Source organism: Lepidochelys olivacea, assembly GCF_965140295.1.
Source record: "Lepidochelys olivacea isolate rLepOli2 genome assembly, chromosome: 2".
Classification (NCBI taxonomy): domain Eukaryota; kingdom Metazoa; phylum Chordata; order Testudines; family Cheloniidae; genus Lepidochelys; species Lepidochelys olivacea.
The window spans coordinates 243,487,731-243,501,872 of NC_140412.1; the positions used below are offsets into that span (position 1 = coordinate 243,487,731).

Consider the following 14,142-nt stretch of genomic DNA (forward strand, 5'->3'; position numbering starts at 1 on the left):
AACCATCTGTTTGACAGGAACAATCTTTCCACTTTAAAGATACCTTAATTGACACCTATGTTCTTTTAGGTTCCTGGGTTTCTCTGGCTTTAGACCTGGGGAAAAAATTGAAAGAACACGTTTTGCTTTGTTTGGTCATCTTCTGGCAGTGATCAGAGGTCATAGTACATACAATTTTATTAAATTGTATAAGTTTTGATAAGGCTATCCTGAGTTACTGTTAACTTGTCTGTAGGAGCTGATAGAGGTGAATGGGATTGTTTTACAGAGGATCTGTTTACTCATATAGGGAAGACTCAGAGTATTGTGATGGGCAATTGCATGTCCTCTCCTAGTGAAGGTCCCACAGCATTCCATCCGGTCACCCTCATGTATGTAAGGCTGTTGAAGAAAGGCCTTTTGAACTGCAGTATTATCATTAAGTTGATGAAAATGAACTCTGTGTTTCCACATCAAACCTGGAATATTCAGTTTTTCTACTCTGTCAAGGTTCCTCCCCCACTCTGAACTCTAGAGTACAGATGTGGGGACCTGCATGGAAAAACCTCCTAAGCTTATCTTTACCAGCTTAGGTCAAAACTTCTCCAAGGTACAAAATATTCCACCCGTTGTCCTTGGACTGGCCGCTACCACCACCAAACTAATACTGGTTACTGGGGAAGAGCTGTTTGGACGCGTCCTTCCCCCCAAAATACTTCCCAAAACCTTGCACCCCACTTCCTGGACAAGGTTTGGTAAAAAGCCTCACCAATTTGCCTAGGTGACTACAGACCCAGACCCTTGGATCTTAAGAACAATGAACAATCCTCCCAACACTTGCACCCCCCCTTTCCTGGGGAATGTTGGATAAAAAGCCTCACCAATTTGCATAGGTGACCACGGACCCAAACCCTTGGATCTGAGAACAATGAAAAAGCATTCAGTTTTCTTACAAGAAGACTTTTAATAAAAATAGAAGTAAATAGAAATAAAGAAATCCCCCCTGTAAAATCAGGATGGTAGATATCTTACAGGGTAATTAGATTCAAAAACATAGAGAACCCCTCTAGGCAAAACCTTAAGTTACAAAAAAGATACACAGACAGAAATAGTTATTCTATTCAGCACAATTCTTTTCTCAGCCATTTAAAGAAATCATAATCTAACACATACCTAGCTAGATTACTTACTAAAAGTTCTAAGACTCCATTCCTGGTCTATCCCGGGTAAAGACCAGCATATAGACAGACACACAGACCCTTTGTTTCTCTCCCTCCTCCCAGCTTTTGAAAGTATCTTGTCTCCTCATTGGTCATTTTGGTCAGGTGCCAGCGAGGTCACCTTTAGCTTCTTAACCCTTTACAGGTGAGAGGAGCTTTCCCCTGGCCAGAAGGGATTTCAAAGGGGTTTACCCTTCCCTTTATATTTATGACATACTCTCTCAGTGCTTGGTTTAAATTCAATAACGAAAAAATGAAGCTGGTGTTGCTAGGTAGAGGAAAATACATTTGAAAAGAAAGGGAACTGTACCTACTCCCTTGATTGAAAAGGTACTTTCACAATTTTTCTCAGTTGTTTGTGATCTTGGGATTTCATTAAATTGATCATTTGTTTCTTGAGTCCAGACTAGACCAACTTGTTCCTTCCGATGCAGATCTCAACACAGTTATCTGTTCTTTTGTCACTATATTGGTATATAGTCTTAAGACTGACTTTGAAGAATATAGATAACATTCAGCTAGCCAGCATGCAGGTTAATTGAGGCAAGTCAGTCAGCATTCAGCCTGATTGGGGCAAGTCATCATGAGCAGTGGTTCAGAATTCTTTCTGGAGTGCAGTTCAAGCAAGGGATACCATTATAAAGCCATGAGTGGCTTGGGAGCTGACTGTTTTAGAGAGAACCTCTTCGCCCTTGCACTGTTGCAGAAATTGTGTCTTATCAAAATACCTTTGCTTTCTGTCTCGTGGTTTAATTCCTGGGTATGGGCACAGAGCAGTTTTGGTGGAATGCCCTTTGTTCTTGATTTCTCTCCAGTAGCTAGAGCCCCTTTTTTGGTGGCGGGGGGGAGGTATGATTTATTTTTAATTGGTTGGAGGGCGGATACTATGTAAGATATATTTTAAAAATTTGGGCCTGTACCCAGGATATTTATCTCATGAAGGGTGGAACTTGTTGAGGTAGGAATGGGTTTGATTTACGCCAGTTGTTGACAGTTGGTTGTTTTAATTTTTGTATTAGATTTCCAGATACCAGTTGGTGGGGTACAATATAAAAAAGAAAACAATCATAAAAATCTTCTCTCTGCTGAAGGCCCAAGTCCTTTCAACACCTAAAGTTTTTGAGTCATAGGTGAGGGATTTAGGAGAGCATTTCTGTGCCTTTTTAAAAAATCCTTGTTCAGGAGGAGTTCCATCTTTCATAATCAGTACAGAACTGGGAAGCAGGAGACCTTCAAAACTCCTTTTCCCCATAGCAGTGCCACTACCCTTGGGAAGTATTCCTTTTGAATGGATGCAGGTTCAAGCATCAGAATAGAGATTGTGTGTAGTCCTTCCTACACCTTCTCCTCTCTTTCATGTTGATCCAGAAGTCGGACACAATCTGGCTCTAAATATACAGAAAATGAGTGTCTGTGTAGCGCTGAGTGACCTTGATGCCTGTTGACAGTCATTGGCATTTGAGAGAGCTGAGCACCTCAGTGCTGACTAATCTAATCGCCTTTTATGATGAGATTACTGGTTCTGTGGATGAAGGGAAAGCAGTGGATGTATTGTTTCTTGACTTTAGCAAAGCTTTTGACACAGTCTCCCACAGTATTCTTGTCAGCAAGTTAAGGAAGTATGGGCTGGATGAATGCACTATAAGGTGGGTAGAAAGCTGGCTAGATTGTCGGGCTCAATGGGTAGTGATCAATGACTCCATGTCTAGTTGGCAGCCGGTATCAAGTGGAGTGCCCCAAGGGTCGGTCCTGGGGCCGGTTTTGTTCAATATCTTCATAAATGATCTGGAGGATGGTGTGGATTGCACTCTCAGCAAATTTGCGGATGATACTAAACTGGGAGGAGTGGTAGATACGCTGGAGGGGAGGGATAGGATACAGAAGGACCTAGACAGATTGGAGGATTGGGCCAAAAGAAATCTGATGAGGTTCAATAAGGATAAGTGCAGGGTCCTGCACTTTGGACGGAAGAACCCAATGCACAGCTACAGACTAGGGACCGAATGGCTAGGCAGCAGTTCTGCGGAAAAGGACCTAGGGGTGACAGTGGACGAGAAGCTGGATATGAGTCAGCAGTGTGCCCTTGTTGCCAAGAAGGCCAATGGCATTTTGGGATGTATAAGTAGGGGCATAGCGAGCAGATCGAGGGACGTGATCATTCCCCTCTATTCGACATTGGTGAGGCCTCATCTGGAGTACTGTGTCCAGTTTTGGGCCCCACACTACAAGAAGGATGTGGATAAATTGGAGAGAGTCCAGCGAAGGGCAAGAAAAATGATTAGGGGACTGGAACACATGAGTTATGAGGAGAGGCTGAGGGAGCTGGGATTGTTTAGCCTGCAGAAGAGAAGAATGAGGGGGGATTTGATAGCTGCTTTCAACTACCTGAAAGGGGGTTCCAAAGAGGATGGCTCTAGACTGTTCTCAATGGTAGCAGATGACAGAACGAGGAGTAATGGTCTCAAGTTGCAGTGGGGGAGGTTTAGATTGGATATTAGGAAAAACTTTTTCACTAAGAGGGTGGTGAAACACTGGAATGCGTTACCTAGGGAGGTGGTAGAATCTCCTTCCTTAGAGGTTTTTAAGGTCAGGCTTGACAAAGCCCTGGCTGGGATGATTTAACTGGGAATTGGTCCTGCTTCGAGCAGGGGGTTGGACTAGATGACCTTCTGGGGTCCCTTCCAACCCTGATATTCTATGATTCTATGATTCATGATATTACATGATGCAACATTTCCTTTCCTCTGCTTGCCTGGGACAGTGTGAAATGCATTGTAACATTGCACTATTCAGTGTTTTTAAAACTGTGTTTTTCAGGTTGCTGAATTGCCACTGCTGATCATCAGCCTTCAGTAATCGGCAGTCTAGGCAAGCCTTGAAATTCAGATGTCGTAGGCAGCATTGCTCATCATTGACGTAAGGATTGCATGGCTTGCCAAGACTACTTCCATCAGTATCAGTACACAAGTAACCTAATAAACAAGTCAAAATGTTCTAGTATTTTAGTTAATGCAGAAGGCTGCAATTTTGGAACACAGTCAACAATTTAGAATGAAAGAAAATAAATCCAGTGTTACTTGTACAGGATTATTTATACTTTGTTTTTAAAAGATACACAGTATCAGAATGGAAACATGATTGTTAATCTCAAAGTTACAGAAACAAAACTCAATTAAAAATCACAGAAGTAAATCTGATGTGTTGAAATCACTTTTTGTTAAGGTTCTGCAAATCTTAAAAGAAAAAGTCACTCAAATGTAATAATTTTCATGTAATACTAGTTTGATGTGTGGATTATGTTCTTTCTATTTATGTAGTTCTTTCTGTAAATAAGAACAGATTACTTTTAGTTTGATCCAGTTTTAAATGTGCTTGTTTTCACCCGGAACATAATCTCATATATGAACTCATTAGAGCAAAATCATTTTTCCCTGTGAAATTTTAAATAAGCTTTACTCTGGTAGAGTTTTGGATAAATTTTCTTGTGTGGTTATAATCTGGCATAAAATGGACTCTTAACTACTTGTAATTGCTATTATATATAATTAGCCTTTAAGTTTACAAGGAAAGCCTGCTCTAGAAGCTTTTATAGTTCAATATTCTAGTTAAGGTGCAGCCTTATAGGAGAGCAGGCAATTCAACCAAATTTTAAATCAAACCGTTATAAGAAAAACTGACTTCCAGAAATGTTGAATTTTGATTTAAATTTTTGTGCTTATTTATTAGGAAAGTATTAGAATATGTATTAAGTGTTACATGGCCAGGTAAAGATTTAGGGCTGTCCAGAGTGTATTTAACCTAAGAAACACCAGTAATTTGCACAAATAGACATTATGTCTATGTTAGGACAAGTGGCTTATGTAAAACTTGGGCATAAGTTAGAAGGCTACTTTTTGTGGCAGTGCAGTGCAATCCCAATTTTGACAACTCTAGTTAACTTGAAGTAACTGGTTAAATAATATATGTAGCCGAAAGTTGCGTTGACTGAAGCTCCACTCATGAGGCTTTCTTAAATTCCAAAGGGATCTTACAGAAATTCCTCTGTCTCTCCATTCCTGGAGAATTTAGTTCAGTAAAATTTAAGAGATCCACAGGACAGGAACTTCATTTAATGCATCTCTAGGGAACATAACTTACACCTTGGTTATCCAGGTATTTCAGTTAATCAGAGCTGGGTTACTCCTGATTATTCAAGCCCCTGTTGTTATGAAAATTCCATGCATCCTACTAATGTACTGGAAACAGGCTGTAATAACTATCAGTTGTGTGATAGAATTTGTTCATATCAGTTATAGTATTGTTTTGTATTACTGGTGTCTGTGCTCTAGCTAAAAATTGAAAGGTTTGTTGTGATTATGTTTGCCTGGCTCTTTTTAGAATCATAGAAACATAGAATTGGAGGGAACCTTGAGAAGTCATCGAGTTCAGACTTCTGCACTGTTGTAGAACCAAGTAAACCTAAGACCATCCCTAAAAGGTGTTTGTCCAACCTGTTTTTACAACCCTCCAATGATTCCACAACATCCATTGGAAGCCAATTCCAGAGCTTAATTTCCCTTATAGTTAGAAAGATTTTCCTAATATCTAACCTAAAATCTCCCTTGCTGCAGATTAAGCCAATGGCTTTTTGTCCAATCTTCAGTGGACATGGAGAACAGTTGATCCAGTCCCCTTTATAACAGCCCTTAATATATTTGAAGACTATTATCAGGTCCCCCAGGTCATCTTTTCTGAAAACTAAACATGGCTAGTGTTTTAACCTTTCCTTATACCCCAGGTTTTCTAAATCTTTTATCATTTTTGTTACTCTCCTCTCGACTTTCTCCAGTTTGTTCACATTTTTCCTAACCTGTGGCACCCAGAATTGGACATAGCACTTTAGCTGAGGCCTCACCAGTGCCTTGTAGAGTGAGACAGTTACCTCCCGTGTCTTACATATGACACTCCTGTTAATATACCCCAGAATGATATTAGTCTTTTTTGCCGGTGCATCATATTTTGATTTATATTCAATCTGTTATCCACTAGAACCCCCAGATCGTTTTCAGCAGCACTACCACCTAACCAGTATTCCCTATTTTGTAGTTGTGCATTTGATTTTTCCTTCCTAAGTGAAGTACTTTTCACTTGTCCTTATTGAATTTCATCTTGTTGAATTCAGATCAGTTCTCCAATTTGTCACGGTCATTTTGAATTCTAATCCTGTCCTCCAAAGTGCTTGCAATCCTTCCCAGCTTGATGTCATTTTCAAATATTATAAGCATACTTTCCACTCCATTTTCAAAGACATTAAATGACAATACTGAATAGTACTGGACCCAGGACTGACCACTGTGGGATCCCACTAGATACGCTTTCCCAGTTTAACAGCAAAGCATTGATACTCTTTGAGTATGCTCTTTCAACCAGATGTGCACCCACCTTTTAGTAATTTAATCTAGACCCCATTTCCCTAGTTCGCTTATGAGAATGTGACATGGGACTATGTCAAAAGCCTTCATAAAATGAAGACATATATCTACTGTTTTTCCCCTATGCACTAGGCACTGACACTATCAAAGAATTAAATTAGGTTGGTTTGGTATGATTTGTCCTTGACAAATCCATGCTGGCTATTCCTTATGACCCTATTATCTTACAGGTGCTTACAAATTTATTGTTTAATAATTCTGTAGTATGTATTGACAATTTAGAATACTTTGAAAATATTTAGAATCAACCCTTGTTCGTTCCTTGTAATGGCTCTTGTGTGACGCCAATTACATGGAGTTAAAATCTGGATCATATTCTGAGTTCATATTAGAATCATAGACTTTAAGGTCAGAAGGGACCATTATGATCGTCTAGTCTGACCGGCTGCACAACACAGGCCACAGAATCTCACCCACCCACTCCTGTAACAAACCTCTAACCTATGTTTGAGCTATTGAAGTCCTCAAATCATGGTTTAAAGACTTTGAGGTGCAGAGAATCCTCCAGCAAGTGACCCGTGCCCCACGCTGCAGAGGAAGGCGAAAAATCCCCAGGGCCTCTGCCAATCTGCCGTGGAGGAAAATTCCTTCCCAACCCTAAATATGGCGATCAGCTAAACCCTGAGCATGTGGGCAAGACTCACCAGCCAGAGACCCAGGAAAGAATTCTCTGAAGTAACTCAGATCCCACCCCATCTGACATCCCATCATAGGCCATTGGGCATATCTACCGCTAATAGTCAAAGATCAATTAATTGCCAAAATTAGGCTATCCCATCATATCTTCTACAAATCCTATGAATTTGTCTTTGTTCTTTTCTTCTATATCACCTTTTCTTCTTGTGTCCAGGATTAGGGATGATTTGCCAGAGACAGATTCAGATCCATTACAGTAATCTTTAAAATCTTCCTTTTGCTTCATGACTGTTTTCAGTCTTGTTTACCTCTCCATAGGACAATATTTCCATCATTTCAACATCTCTGGCAGCTGGATGGCTGTAGGCATTTCTAAGTGTTCTTTTAATCTAGAATGGCGTATGCTCTAAATTTAGAGGTATCATAATTCAACAAGATGTCTCACAAAATTTGGTTTTAGAGACCCAGAAAAGAGAAAATTGTGCTGTCAATTATTTAAGGTTTACTGGAGCCTTTTAAAGGGGTTATGACTACCTTTTGGCAAACAAACTGATACAATTTAACATGTTCCACCATAGGGATTAGAATATTCTTCTCCCAACCAATACCTGGATCTCTGATAGGCTTTACTACTGCACCAGAGATTAAAGGAGGAAGATTTTGTTGTAGAATACTGTAAGAAAAAGAGGCCAGCATGATTGCTAATCTGGGTAAGAAACCATATTCCTCCACCATGTCAGCCTTGAGGATTGAAAATCATCAGTTGTGGTGTATTGTTGTTTATATTGCAGTAGTGTTGAGAGGCACTTGCCCCATTGTGCTAGGTGTTTTATGAACATAATACAGATACAGTCCTTGCTTTGAAGAGTTTACAATCCAAGTATCGCTTTAGTGATACAACTGTTTTATTATGGGAAAAAATTGTCCTCTACATTAGAACATCTTCCTGAAGAATACAAGTAGAAAGCCAAAGATTGGATAAAAGGGGACCAAAGGATTTCATACCACTGATTGAGAGTATCCTATCATGATTGGATTTGTTCACCCCATACTGATACTTCTAGCTGAGAGCTCTGTGATTCTGTCCTATAGTACAAGCCATGGGTAGAAGATTTAGTCTTTGAAAGCTTGGAGATCTTTAATAAAAAACAGACGGGTCCTTGAAAAATTGACTAAAGGTCAAAATTTTAAAAAGTGACAAGTGGTTTTTTTGGTCACCAATTTGAGACAGCTTAAAGGTATGTAATTAGCACAAATAGTAATAATTTTGTCCTAGTAATAAGTAGTATAGTGTGTATTTTTTTTTCTTGCAGTTTGGCTCAAAATTTTATCATTTAACTTATCTGTGTTATTGCTTTTTGCAGTATTAAATTGAAATCCACAATGCACTTTGTTTAAACATGATTATCATAATTTTTGCAGGTTTCTGTAGCTGGATCAAGTGCTGGAAGAGGATCTCCAGCTGTAACTCTAGTACAGTTGCCTTCTGGTCAAACTGTACACGTCCAGGGAGTGATTCAAGCCACACAGCCATCAGTGATTCAGTCAACACCAATGCAGGCTGTTCAGGTTAGCTGTCCTTTATATTTTTTGCTGTAGATATTGATTATTTTAAGCTTGTGGTTTCTCCTCCTCCCCCACCCCCGTTTTGAAACCTCCACCTTGGATTTTCAACTTTCCATCTTCTTTCTCACCAGTGGATAGAAAACCCACTTCTACCATGATGCCCAGGGGTAATGGCCAACTGACAATAGCTAGGCAGGTGGTGTGTAGAGATTCATTTATATTTCTTGTTTATCTTTTAAAGAAATGATGCCTTGGAACCCTCAATTTGTGCAATAGCAAACTTGTATAATCACATGGTCCTATTTTAATGACTTTTCCACTTTGTTTCCTCATTGGTTGTTCTGCTCCTCCTTGTCTCAAATGGGATTATTAACTTTTCAGTGCGTAGATTATCTCTTCAATGTATTAGTAGAAAGTCTAGAATAATGGGGCCCCATTGAGAGTATCTGGGAGCAATACAAATAAAAGTATTATAAATACAGCTTCTCTTCTTATTGTTTATAATTAGCAGCATCCATTATTGCATCTGGGTTTGCTTTACATGATATACTGGTCGATAAAAATTAAAAATGGCTACAAAACAAGTAGCATATATTTGGCAAACCTTCACAAGCCTGATCTTGTTTAAGTTAGAGGACGGGGACCAGTGTACTAAGCACCAGGAGTTTTCAGAGCTTCTCATAAGTGAAAAGACTGAATAAAAATATCTTACAACTACTACTGAAGTGGTTTAGGAGTATTTGCTGTGAGTGGCAATACCTTGCCTAATCCTCAGGGCCGGCTCTAGGCTTTTTGCTGCCCCAAGGGGAATGCCGCCAAAGCAAAAAAAAAAAAAGGGGGGGGGGCAGGGGGGCGGAATGCCACGCTTGAAAAGTGCCGCCCCAAGCATGTGCTTGGTTTGCTGGTGCCTAGAGCCGGCCCTGCTAATCCTGTCCTCAGCTCACTCAAATTTTACTCTTGACAGTGAAAAGTGTTCCTTCCAAAGAGAGGTGATCTCTTAGACAACTGGAATCTAACCACTCTTATCAAGGACTTGAGAGACCTCAAATTTCACCCAGAAATTATTTGGCAACACATAGAGCACAAGAGCAATATGTTCTCACTGGACTGCTTGAAAGGCAGGCAGCCACATGCTGCATTCGCTGAAGCTTCTGAGTAGCTTTCAAGTTTAGCCCCAGTTAGATAACAAAGAGACGTATAAACATGGTGAGGATGTGTCTGTGAGGGAGGAGTACATTCTCTTAACCAGTGGAAAGTGAAATACTGAACTTCTCGCCCTGCTGCTATCTGGGACATGTATGTAGTATGGAGCCTGGCAAGAACCCAAGATAGTGGACTACAGGAGTAGGAGGCCCAAGCTTTGGGCTGGACCACACTTTGGCAGCCGCACCAGTGTTTGAGTTTCAAAAGAAAATACTGCTTTCAAAAGTAATGTACAGCAGACTCAGCTCTACCAATAAAACAAACAAATATCTGAGAGCCCTTCTCACTTGCTATAATCACCATTTTTCAACTCAGTTTAGTTTGGAACAAACATAAAAAAAATAAAATATTTGCCCCATGGCTTGAAGTCACCCAGCAAGAGAAGCATTTCCCCTGGGTTTCTCACCAACCATCCCTTTTATTAGGGGAATAGGAACCAACTGCTCTCCCGTAACGGATATTGGGCCAATTACAGCTGCTCTGTCTTCTTCCACAATCAGGGTGGAAGGAAGGAAGCACTTGTGCCCAGTTAACCCTGGCTGGTTGCTTCCTTTTTTCCTTACCTTTGCGGGGAGGGATAGCTCAGTGATTTGAGCATTGGCCTGCTAACCTCAGGGTTGTGAGTTCAATCTCTGAGGGGGCCATTTAGGGATCTGGGGGGAAAAAATTAGGGATTGGTCCTGCTTTGATTGGGGGTTTGGACTAGAAGACCTCCTGAGGTCCTTTCCAACCCTGATATTCTATGATTCTATGAATATGGTTATTAAAGGGAGAGAGGGTGTTTCTGTCCTGACGGGGTTCTAAAGGGCCAGTATACCCCATAACATGAGCAGTTATAGATTTAATCAGATCCTTAAAGTATTCTCCCCATCCAATCAGCAGCACCTCCTTATTCAGCTGGCTTTCACCCAGGACCCTACTGAACACTGGGACACTGAGGAAATGGTATAATCTGGGTTTCACTAAAAGAAGCTTAATGTCATCTGCATATTGATGATATGGTGCCTGTACCTGCACACAGTCTCCTGCCCCCTTCTGCCCCGTGGCTTCACAAGAGGTTGAACAAGAAGGGTGACAAAGACTGAGTATTTTGGGGTACCGCAGCCTTTTGAGTGAAAAAGCTGTTGCCCAAAATTAGGGATCTTAACTGCTCTGCATTGTGGCGAATGTTTTGCATTTCAGCTCACTCTTTGAAGTTCGTTTCTGTTTTCCACCCAGTCCGCTCTGCATTTTGCCAGGTGTCTACAACAGATTCATAGGAGGGAGGAAGAAAGAGGGACTGAAGGGTCTTTACCCACCCTGCCCTTGAACTTTAACTTGGCCTTGTAGATAAACACCAATCTAGAGCTGTGAGCTGGAGTAGAGCTGGGAAGGAATGGAGATGGTGAAAGCCTGTAGAACCAGCAGCTCTGGCTGCTCTCTAATGAAGTCTTTTTTTCTTCTGGTAATCCCTCACGAAACAGCAAGTGTTAAGTATTTTTATCATATCATTAAAAAAAATCCATAGCTACAGAACTCATTACAGCAACCAAATTGTATAGCCCTTTCATTGGTATAACCCCCAATTATATGTACAGATAGCCAAGAAATTACATGTATTGATTTTGGCCACTTTCTCCACATTTTGAAGATGTATGCTACATACTTGAGGCTAGGTCTCCTAGTGCAGGGGTTCTCAACCTTTTTCTTTCTGAGTTGTCCCGCCTCTCCTCTCCCTCCCTCCCCCTCATGCACACACACATGATATAAAAACTCCACGGCCCACCTGTGCCACAACTGATTTTCTGCATATAAAATCCTGGGCTGACACTAGGGGATAGCAAGTGGGGCAATTGCCTGGGGCCCCATGCCACAGAGGCCCCCACAAAGCTAAGTTGCTCAGGCTTCGGCTTCAGCCCTGGGTGGGCAGGGCTCAAGGACCCAGGCTTCAGACCCATGTGGTGTAGCTGCAGTTTTCTGCCATGAGCCTCAGTGAGTCGAACTCTGGCCCTGCTTGGCAGACCACCTGAAACCTGCTTGCAGCCCCCAGGGGAGCCCCGGACCTCTGGTTGAGAACCACTGTCCTAATGTATCTCAGCAGTGCACATCAGAGAAGGGTCCTCAAGGAGACCACTCTGCCTGACATTATTGCTGGATAGCATCATGTTCCTGCCTTGCCCCTTGGACCGCTGACATGCCTCCAACCTGCCTTGGAGTGACCCTGTGCCTAGGCTAAGGGAATCCTTAAGGCAACTTTTTTAAGTCCCCTTTGCCAATCTTCGTGATTTCTGTGAGAGAAATGAGCAGAACCTCCACAAATTGATTCTGCTCATCCGAGCTGGGTTTTGCAGTCTAGTTTAAAATTAGGTTTGTGCACAGTTGCAGAAGTACCTCTCATTATGTTTTTGAATTATGTGGATGCTTCATTTTACTGTGTATGTCGCACACTATCCTAGCAAGCGCCATACTGTTTTGAGCAAAATGGTTTTGAGCAGAAATGGAATTGCAGTTAAATCAGTAAAGGAAAAGAGACGTTAGGTTTCTTTTGTTTACAGTAACCTATAGGTCTTTGAAGTCATGGTCTCTGACTGTTTATACTTTTGGGATGAGGTGTCCTAATGCCACAAGTTTTCAGAATCTTCCAGGAAGTCATGCCCTTTCGGATCCACTCAAGTTCTGCTTTGTGCCACAAGCATTTAGGGCCCTAGGTTATGTGAGACAGGTACAGCAATAGTCTGAGTTCTATCTTTTCTGATGTTAGGTCCAGGTGTAGGAACCTTTACTGTGTCCAAGTCTGACTCTGTTAGACTTCTAGCTCACTTTTGTTGAATTAAGTTAATAGTTAGACTATCTAAATTACCTAATCTACAAAAAATGTAGTTTTTGCTTTTCTCTATGTGAATATGCTATTTTCCATTTAACTAATGTAACTGCACAGTTCCACTTTTGCGCATATCCTACACAACTGTGGACTGAGCAGTTAAATGAATCATGTAAATAGTGTTTTGCCTTACTCAGTTAATCGCAGTTTCAGTTTTGCACAAAATAATATCTGCTGGTATAGACTGTGGTTTAGCTGTGCAGTTTTTTGCATTTAAAATCTCCCAACCTGAAATTAATATGTAAAAAATGGTGCTAATGCAACTCTAAGAAAATGTGAAAATGTCAACTCACAAAAGTCAAGAAAGTTCTAAAGTTAAAGTTTGCACACTAATACTAACCTAGCCCCTGTGCACATGTGGTATGTAGTATTTTGGATGATCATTTATGTTTTTAAACGTATTCCTTAATTTCTGGATGGTAACTTAATTTCTGTGGCTGTGGTGAGGTTATCACAGCAACTTTAACTTTTGCATGTCATGTATATTGTGCATTAGCATTGAAGTTAAAGTTAAAGTTATGTTCGTATGACATTTTGCATTTAGTATTTAGTTTGACTTTGGTATTAAGTTGAAATTGATTAATGCTATAATTGCAATTTAAGAAATGGTTATGTTTTACTAGCTGATGGCAATCTACATTTTTGAATGGATGTGATTAACAACATGGATGTATGCATTCACCTCTGACGTTTTTTTGGCTAAAATTAGAAATATAGAATTTGGATTACCTTTATTTCTCCAAACTGGAGATCACCGCACAGAAAAAAATTAATGTATGTTTCAAATTGGTGTCCGGTTGGTGATCTATGATGGAAATGTCAGAATTCAAATTTGGGCATAGTCCTATAGTTTATAATGAATGAGCGTACCAAATTTCAAGGTTCCACCACACTGAACATGGAAATTATTTACATGTAGGGCTCCATGTCTGTCATGGAGGTCGCAGAAGTCACAGATTCCGTGATTTTCCCTGATCTCCACAACTTCTGCAGGGGCCTGTGTGGCTGACCCCAAGGCTGCCCAAGCTGCTGGCCCCTGGGACAGCCACACCAGCCACTGCTCTAGCGGCCCCTGGCAGTGGTCGCTAGCCGGCCGGCTGGAGCAATCCCTGCTCTGATAGACCTGGGCAGAGTAAGGCTATGTCTACACTAAAAGCTAGCAGTGTGATTCCTCTGCTTGTGTACACGCTCTTGCGTTAGCTCTTGC

At 40.9% G+C, this 14,142-nt stretch overlaps 1 protein-coding gene across 5 annotated transcripts in view; it reads left to right on the forward strand.

The window, feature by feature from the left end:
* CREM (cAMP responsive element modulator) overlaps nt 1–14,142 on the forward strand; it is a 73,717-nt gene that overhangs the window by 23,519 nt on the left and 36,056 nt on the right. For 3 of the 5 annotated variants that reach the window (XM_084619561.1, XM_084619559.1, XM_084619560.1), the window contains one exon: nt 8,729–8,875. In XM_084619561.1, the coding sequence (XP_084475687.1) occupies nt 8,729–8,875 (147 nt within the window). Of the gene's footprint in view, nt 1–4,093; nt 4,116–8,728; nt 8,876–14,142 lie in introns of those variants that run through there. The other 2 variants (XM_084619562.1, XM_084619565.1) reach the window with 2 other exon arrangements.